Source organism: Camponotus floridanus, unplaced genomic scaffold (genome assembly GCF_003227725.1).
Source record: "Camponotus floridanus strain SB8 unplaced genomic scaffold, Cflo_v7.5 scaffold205, whole genome shotgun sequence".
NCBI classification, from domain to species: domain Eukaryota; kingdom Metazoa; phylum Arthropoda; class Insecta; order Hymenoptera; family Formicidae; genus Camponotus; species Camponotus floridanus.
The window spans coordinates 125,150-134,783 of NW_020229332.1; the positions used below are offsets into that span (position 1 = coordinate 125,150).

The window sequence follows — 9,634 nt, forward strand, 5'->3', positions numbered from 1 at the left end:
AGAAAATGCGGATTTCACTGGTACGCGAATTTTTCCGCATATGCATTTCGAACATCCCGCCCGCCTCGTCAGTACGTGACGAAATTTATTGGTGTGCGCGGTTACGGGCAGGTGTCGCGTACTGTTCTAGTGGCGAGCCATGGATCGCGATCAATCAATGGAATGTGTGACGTCATGCGGGAGCACGTGTTGTGCAGTTCGAGCGAATCCGTTGAGAAAATGAGTAGTGCGGTGATGAAGTGAGAATATGCAGTGAATGTGATGAACTGAGTGTAAGGTGTTTGCGTGCATGATCTCGCGAATGTAGTGACGCTCGAGTGACAGTGAATGATGAACAACTTAAATGATGTGAAGTGATGAGCGACGGTGAAAAAAGAGGAAGGAATGATAGTGCGGCCACATGTGATTAAGCGGTGGTCACGCGCGGTATGATTGTCGGCGTTCTCGCGGTACAGGTAAGTAATAATGAAAAAAAAAAAAAAAAAAAATGATTTTTCTCGCTCACGAGACCGGAGTTGTTGGTGCTGCGGTGTCGGCCCCCGGCAGGAGGACGATTTTCGCGAGTGGCCGAGTAAACTTCGACGTCGCCGTGCGGAGGGTGACCACGCGGGTGATTCCATCGTCTCCGGGGTGCAGTGCCGTGATGCGGGCGAGCGGCCATCTGGTCGGGGGTGTGATCTCGGACCGGAGCAGGCACAGGTCGCCGATGCTGAGGCCGGTCTCATCCCTGGTCCATTTCGGTCTTGCGGCCAGGGTGCCCAGGTATTCGCGCGACCACCGTTCCCAGAAGTGGTCGCGCATCTTCTGGAGAAGTCGCCACCGGGAGAGTGCAGTGTCCTTCTCGGCGGTGAGGGGCGGTTCTGGGACGGCCAGAAGGGGCGCTCCGATCAGGAAGTGCCCGGGTGTGAGTGCCGTCACGTCGTCGGGGTCGTCCGTCAGCGGCTGTAACGGGCGTGAATTCAGGCACGCCTCCACCTGAGCGAGGAGCGTCGCCATCTCCTCGTAGGTGAGGGTGGCCTCGCCGATGACCCTGCGGAGGTGGTGCTTCGTGGATTTTACGGCTGCCTCCCAGAGTCCGCCGAAGTGTGGAGCTGCCGGGGGGTTGAATCTCCATCTCACGCCGTCGGAGGTTGTAGCGAGAGCTATCCGACGGCCGTCGGAGGAGGAAGCGCGGAACAGTTCTCGTAGCTCTCGATCCGCCCCGACGAAGTTCGTGCCGCAGTCGGAGAAGATTTCATGGCAGAGGCCTCGCCGGGAGACGAAGCGGCGGAAGGCGGCCAGGAATGCCTCTGCCGAGTAGTCAGTGACGGCCTCGAGGTGAACGGCCTTGATACTGAGGCAGACAAAGACTGAGATGAAGCCCTTGCTCGCCTTGTGGCCTCGCCCCTTGCTGGTCCGGATGAAGATCGGGCCGGCGTAGTCGACTCCGGTGCGCAGGAACGGGCGTGCAGGAGTCACTCGCTCTCGGGGGAGATTGCCCATCATCGGTTGTGGAGCGGCGGCTTTCCATCGCGTGCAGGTGACGCATCGGTGGATGACCCGTTTAACGACCGCTCGACCACGCAGGATCCAGACCCGTTGGCGCAGCAACCCGAGGGTGAGCTGCACTCCTCCGTGCAGGGTTCGCCGGTGACAGGAATCGACCATCAGGTGAGTCAGCCTGGATTCCGGCGGAATTATAATGGGATGCCGCTCGTCATGAGACAGCATGGCGTGTTTCAGTCGTCCTCCGACACGCATCACTCCGCTGTCATCGATGAACGGATTCAGACTCATGAGCGGACTCCGAGGTGGCAAGGCACGTTCTTTGCGTAGTGCGTTGAATTCGTCGTGGAAGTGCAGTGCCTGAGTGGTGTGAATCCAGCGAGTGAGTGCGGTTTCGATTTCGCAAGCTTCGAGTGATCGTGCGGTGTCAGTGGTGCCGCGAGGTCTCCGGGTGCCGTTTCGTCGCCATCGAAGACACCAGGCGGTCACTCTGAGGAGCCGGTGCAGCGATGAGAACCGGAGAAGGAAGGCCGACTCAGAAACGTCCTTGACGGCAGCCGCCAGTGAGGCGACGGCTCTACGCTCCGGCAAGTCAGCGTCCAGCAGGGCGCCGTCGTCACTTGGCCACCTCGCCTCGTCCTCTAGGAGCCAGGATGGTCCGGTCCACCAGAGAAGATGATCGGCCAGGTCGTCAGGCAGGATGCCTCGGGAGGCGCAGTCAGCCGGGTTATCCCTTCCCGGCACGTGTCGCCATCGCGCTTCGGGCAGTTGCTCTTGGATCAGAGACACCCTGTTGGCCACGTAGGTCTTCCAGCGGGAGGCGTGACCGTGAATCCAATGAAGTGTTACCTTGGAATCTAACCAGAGGAAGACGGGGGCTGCGGACAGACTCAATAAAGTGCGCGTGTGAGCAACGAGGTTCGTTAAGAGGGCGGCAGCGCACAACTCGAGTCGCGGCAAGGACACGGGCTTCACGGGGGCGACCTTGCCCTTCGCGTTGAGCAAGTGGATCGTGGTGCCCCTTTGAGTGGAAGAGCGGAGGTACACCACGGCGGTGTATCCTCGCTCCGATGCGTCGGCGAATCCGTGGAGGTCAACGTGTGAGTGCGAACCGTCGCTGCCGAGCCAACGAGATACCCTTATCTCGTTGAGGCGTGGGAGTTGAGTGAGCAGGCTCTTCCAAGCAAGTGCGTCCGTTGATGGAAGAGGAGCATCCCAGTCTAGCTTCTGGAGCCAGGCGGACTGGATTAAGATTTTTGCTCGCATCGTGACCGGAGTGAGCCAGCCCAGCGGGTCGAACATTCGGGCGGTCTCAGACAGCACGCGTCGTTTAGTGAGTTCATCGAAGTGACGCGCCTGTTGTGAAAAGGTGAAGTGGTCACCGGCCGGATGCCAGTGAAGACCTAGTGTGGTGTGGCTTTCGTGAAACCACGAGTGAGGTGAGTGGGTGAGCCGGTGCTCGTGCGGAACGCCGTCCAGGATGCGGAGGTCGTTCGTCGCCCACTTCCGAAGCGGAAACCCGCCCGCCATGCAGAGGCCGCGGAGCTCTCGCTGGGCTAAAGTGGCTTCCGAAAGGGTGCCGGCGCCGGTCACGATGTCATCCACGTAGGTATCGCGGCGCAGCGCGGCAGCTCCCCGCGGGAAACGTGTACCCTCGTCATCGGCGAGCTGGTGCAAGGTCCGTATGGCAAGGAACGGCGCGCACGCCAAGCCATACGTGACCGTTCGTAGGCGGTATTCGCGGATGTCGTCGGCGGCACTGTGCCGCCACAGTATCCGCTGATGATCGCGGTCGTCCTGGTGGATGAGGATTTGGCGGTACATCTTCTCGATGTCCGCCACGAAGACATAGCGGTGCCAGCGCCAACGAAGCAGCACGTCCGCGAGAGCTGGTAAGAGGTTGGCTCCCGTCAGTAGGCTGGCGTTCAGTGAGGTGCCCAAGGTTGTGAGCTGAGAGCCGTTGAACACAACCCTGAGCTTCGTAGTGGTGCTCGTCTCTCGCAACACTCCGTGATGCGGTAAGTAGCACCGTGCGGTATCTTCCCGTTGTGATGATGAAGTTACAGCTTCCATGTGTTGCAGGTCCTCGTAGTCCTTCATGAAGCTGCGGTAGAGGTTGCCGAATCGAGCGTCCTTCTCGCAGCGGCGCTCCATGGCGTGGAGCAAACGCTCGGCCGGCGGGTTTCTGGCAGAGAGGGTGCAGTTCCGGCGAAGGGAAGCCTCACCATGTAACGCCCGGCGTTAGTGCGTGAGTGCTCGCGGGCGAAGATGTCTTCGCATCTTTTCTCCTCAGGAGTGAGCGCGACGGGAGCGACAGGTTCCTTTTCCTGCTCCCAGAAGAGCTTCACGAGATCGTTCAGCTCGTGATCGACCGTACATTGATGGGCGGTGTGGCCGGCTTGTTTCGTGGCTCGATGACCGCTCGACAAGATCCATCCGAGTGAGGTCCTTTGCGCTATTGGCTCGTCCTTACGTCCTTTGCGGAGCCCATCCTGGAGGATGGCGGAGTAAGCGTCCGCGCCGAGCAATATCTCGATCGGATCTCGGTCAAGGTATTGTGGATCGGCTAGCGGGAGGCCGCGTATGTGGGGCCAAGTGATGCCGGATCGCACGACGGGCCCCTGGTACGCCGAGAGACGCGGGAGAATGTACGCCTGCACCGGGAATGCTGCTCCAGTGATTGGGGAGGATAGCGTCATTGACAGCCGTCCACGAGTTGCTCCGGTTGCTCCTCCGATCCCGGCTATCTTCATCGAAGAGCGGTCCCGCGGCAGACGCAACCGCTGGGCCAGAGCCTCCGTGACCAGAGAGACCTCGGACCCTTGGTCAATTAGCGCTCGAACGTCGTGCGGTCTCCCCAGGTGGTCTTTGATGGTGACCCGAGCGGTGGCGAGAAGGATCGCCTTGCGGTCAGACGCGAAGTGCGTGGCAGACAACGAAGCTGCTCCATCGGCTTGCGAGTACGCGTCGTGCAGCATAGTGTGGTGTCGTGCCTTACATGTGAAGCACGTTTTCGTCGATTGGCATTTCGCCAGGAAGTGGTTCCCGAGGCAGTTGAAGCAGAGCTTGTGCGCCTCCACCAGGGTTTTCCGTTCGGTCGCGGTCTTGGCTTTAAACGTCGCGCACTGCATAACGGAATGTTTCTCTTTACAGACGGCGCAAACTGAGGAGTCCGAAGCGCGCTTCACGAAGTGAGACTTCGCGGACCGGGAAGCTTCTCCGGATTTCGCGACGGTGGCTGGCTGCACGGCGTTCAGCGTCAGGATTTGCTTCGCGATGAAGTCCATAAGCACGTCGTTACTTGGCGGATCGACGGAGTCACGGATGGAGGACTCCCATTGCATCCGGGTTTGCGCATCGAATCGCTCGATAAGTAAGTAATTAAAGAGGTCCATTCCGTGTCTATAGGCCTGGCAATGCTCTCCTGAGCATTAATGGCAGTGGTGGCGGCATTATAAACGCGGCTAAGCTCGTCGGCAGTCGCGGCTTTCATTTTTGCCACAGCGTTAAAGGCGGCGAAGTTGGCGCGAATGAGTTCCCGCTTGTTCTCATAATGTGAGCTGAGGTTGGACCAGGCTCGCTCGTAATTGCCCCCGACAATTGGCAACGATCTTATTAGCTTTTCCGCAGGACCCTGCAAGCTCGTGCGGAGATAGTGCAGCTTTTCCACGTCGGAGATGGACGCATTGCTGCCGACGATGGACTGAAAGATGTCGCGAAACGCGGGCCAATCTCCGTATGCCCCAGAGAACGACTGGAGCTTGATCCGCGGCAACGAAGTTTTGAGCGTCTGCTCTTGGCGCTCGGTCTTGAGCGTGATCGACGCCTCGTCTTTGAGACTGTTCGCGTATTCGACAAGTATGCTTCGCTGAGACACGTAAGTTGATTCCGCGATATCGATAAAGTCTGCCTTAGCGTACTCACTCTCGAGATATTTATCTTTCAGAGTTGTCCTGATGAGGTCATGATGAGCCTCAAATTTGGTCCACAGCGTGTCGAGGATGCGGAGGCGAGCCTGGACTGCTCCGGCCGTGATGCTCGAGACGCCCATCTTGCGCAGATTGTCCACGGAGCGGGACATTCGCCCGTGGAAGTCGTTTTGCGCTTCCAACAACGCCTTCAAATCGGCACTCATCGTAACTGTTTCTTTTTGCACAGGTTCGCGCACTAAATGTCACGAGAACGTCACTCACGAACTGCGGATGCGGATGGCGAATCCGGCTCGAAGGACCAGAAAATGTTCGCGAATGACTTAGCCGTGGAGACAGGCGCGACGATAAATGACGACAATGAAGACACCACAACTTTTGCAATAAAGACGAGCCATGACACGTATATTTTTTGTTCTTTTTATAGAGTTTTTATTTTTAACACCACACAATTAAAGAAATAAAGTTTACACAAAATATATATTTGATTACAGACACTGAAGTGAAGCAAGAATAACGAAAAGTCCGAGTGAGTAAGCGGTCGTGTACAATAAGCGGTTTTTTAGCGAAGCGGTTGAACTGAGAAAGCGGTTGTGCGAAAAGTGCGAGACTTCGGTGTGCCCTCGCGTTGGGCCCATTATATACCGGGCGGATTTTTGGGTCTCGTTGCGACGTGACCCAATTAACTTTAAAATTTGGCGGTGACCTCATGGCGCCGCACCTAATTGGCCGCCGATGAGGTCAGGAAATAGGCGGTTAACATTTGTCATGCGTACAACTTTTTCCGATCAGCTGATTGGCGATCAGCTGATCGTGACGTACGGGCGCGCATGCCCGTTCGTTGCGCGGATTTCGGCGACAGTTGACAATGTTATTGTCAACTGTTGTCACTGAGCGTTTTTGTGCGACCAAAAAAAGAGAGAGATGACTTGAACGGTTGGCTTTTAGTCAACAATCGATTTTTCGAGAAGTTTCTCGCCGCCCGTTATTTTCGAATTTTCGGGCTTATAATAGAAAATGCGGATTTCACTGGTACGCGAATTTTTCCGCATATGCATTTCGAACACTTATATATACATATATATCATAAGTAATTTATTATGCAAAAGTTAAAACTAATAAATCAATAATAAAAGATTATAGAAAATAAAACTACTGAACAAATAACACACACGTATGTAAGAATATAGCATATGGCAGTAACAAATTTTATAATTGAATTTTACTCTAATATAATCAACTAATTATGTGACAAAAAGTATTATGACCTTAATTCAATTAAATGTAGCAAACCCAATATTGCAAGAATAATGAGTTAATTAAATAACTAAATAATAATTTAAATCAATCTCACCTAAATATAAAATAAAAGTTTCTCGTAACATCTATATATGGTATAGTCATCCATAATCCCAGCGCTGCTTAACTTCAAATAATGATACCTGGAAAATATTTAATAAAAGAATAATATTTGTTCATAATCACACAAAAATACTATAAATAATAATAATAAAACGAACAAACAAATAAAATAATAACCAAATGAACATTAGCAAAATAAATAAAGAATTAAATAACAAATTCACGTATATATATTAAAAATTAAAAAATTAAGAAAATTTAGAAAACTCAATATTAAAAACGAGACTATAATTGTACAAAAATAAATATATATATATATAATTAAATAAGAAAGTAAAAATTAATTAAATAAAATTTTATACTTAACTCTTTGTCTCATGCAGAATTATAAAAGCCTCTTAAAAGACGCTCAATGCCAAAGTTGCGTGTCTCGTTATCTTCCCTCTGGTATGTATGATTTCATCCTATGACTTCACCCTCTGACTGAACGCGAGAACTGTAACAAAGAAATTATAAGTGAGAAATAATATTGATCATATAAGAACACAATAAAAAATTAATAAATTACTAATTATCCATAAGATTTATTATTAACAGCAAAAAATATACACCCGTGTATTCTAAATATTATTTTCAAAATAATAAATACATCGACAATAAAATAATTCAATAAGACATATTAATAAACGACATACTTTATTAAAATCATTTATTAAATTATAATTAAATTTATTAAAACTTATTTTTTTGACACTCATATAATAACCAGATATAAAAATAGATGATAAATAATTCATAAGTCTATAAATAATAATAAATAATAAAATAAATAAATTTAATAAAATAAATTCAATAATGAATAACTACAAATAATACAATGCCATAAATTAAAGAAATCATTTAATAAATGTAAAATTCTATACTCACGCTTTATTATATAGAAAATATTCAAGGCCTCTTCCACTCAAAACAATAGAATTATAAATGAGAGAAATAATAATATAACTATAATGCTAAAATATTATAAAATAATTAACAAATATGAATGATTTAATAAATCAAGAAAACTCGTACAAAATTATATACAATAGAACGTTACTTAATAAATTAAATAAGAAATAATGAAATCATATGCAATAAATTAAATTACGAAAATATTAATGTTAAAATCAAAAGCACAGAGAATAAATAATTATATATGCACAAAAATTAATCTAATTAATTAAATGACGAAAATCAGCTGAAAAGAAATAATGAATAAATATATATACGAGTATATATATATATATATATATATATATACAGGGTCTACCAAAAGTGTGGAAACCCCTAAATATCTCGGAAAATATACGTTTTACAGAAAAGTGTTTCCAACAAAAGTTGTAGGGTTTAAGAAGATCTATATACTGATTCTATCAGTTTGACCTTGGATGGCGTCGTCAAGGTCAGGTCAAGGTCACATTGACTTTTTTAAATGACACCCCCTACATTTGATTGCATATTCTTATAGCTTAATTCAAGAGCTTTCCAAAACACTATAATAATGTTCATTTTTATTAAGTACTTTGCGAGTTATGAGGGTTGAAATAATTTCTTAATTTTACATAAACCATAAAATATCTAGTAAACCATTCATTTTTCGATTATCTTACCTTCATACTTTTATGTACAAATTAATGAGAGGAATCAATTGGTGTAAAGAAAACACATAGTTGTTTCTAAGAAAAAATATGTAATTTGCAATTAACAATTCCATATTTTTTCTTAAAAACAACTGTATGTTTTCTTTACACCAATTGATTCCTTTCATTATTTTGTACATAAAAGTATGAAGGTAAGATAATCGAAAAATGAATGGTTTACTAGATATTTTATGGTTTATGTAAAATTAAGAAATTATTTCAACCCTCATAACTCGCAAAGTACTTAATAAAAATGAACATTATTATAGTGTTTTGGAAAGCTCTTGAATTAAGCTATAAGAATATGCAATCAAATGTAGGGGGTGTCATTTAAAAAAGTCAATGTGACCTTGACCTGACCTTGACGACGCCATCCAAGGTCAAACTGATAGAATCAGTATATAGATCTTCTTAAACCTTACAACTTTTGTTGGAAACACTTTTCTGTAAAACGTATATTTTCCGAGATATTTAGGGGTTTCCACACTTTTGGTAGACCCTGTATATATATATACAGGGTGTCCCATTTTAATGCCCCACCCCAAATAACTTTCTTATTTTTAATTTTAGAAAAAGATGTTTCAGACAAAAGTTGTATGATTTCGAGGGGGACATAAGATGGTACCATTAATTTGATCTTGAAGAGTCACATGAAGGTTACGTGAAGATCATTTTCAATTTCTTAAATGGAACACCCTATATATTTTTGCATATTCTTGTAGCTTATCTCGAGAGCTTTCCAAAACACTATAAATAAACATTTTTTCATCAAGTACGTTTCGAGTAATGAGGCTTGAAATCATTTCTTAATTTTACATAAACCATAAAATATCTTGTAAAATATTCATTTTTTGATTATCTTACCTTAATACTTTTATGTACAAAATAATGAGAGAAATCCATTGGTGCAAAGAAAACATACAGTTGTTTTTAAGAAAAAAATATGTAATTTGCAATTAACAATTCCATATTTTTTCTTAAAAACAACTGTATGTTTTCTTTACACCAATTGATTTCTCTCATTATTTTGTACATAAAAGTATTAAGGTAAGATAATCAAAAAATGAATATTTTACAAGATATTTTATGGTTTATGTAAAATTAAGAAATGATTTCAAGCCTCATTACTCGAAACGTACTTGATGAAAAAATGTTTATTTATAGTGTTTTGGAAAG

The 9,634-nt window shown here is 46.3% G+C and overlaps 2 protein-coding genes across 2 annotated transcripts; both read right to left on the reverse strand.

Annotated features, from left to right (window-relative positions):
• Positions 1 to 501: 501 nt before the first annotated feature.
• LOC105255202 lies at positions 502 to 3,585 on the reverse strand. The gene has a single exon (XM_020028758.2). The coding sequence runs from the start codon at positions 3,583 to 3,585 to the stop codon at positions 502 to 504; it is 3,084 nt and encodes a 1,027-aa protein (XP_019884317.2).
• LOC112637811 lies at positions 3,582 to 4,616 on the reverse strand. The gene has a single exon (XM_025408379.1). It carries the CDS (start codon positions 4,614 to 4,616, stop codon positions 3,582 to 3,584), a length of 1,035 nt encoding a protein of 344 aa, XP_025264164.1.
• Between the last annotated feature and the right edge of the window lie 5,018 nt (positions 4,617 to 9,634).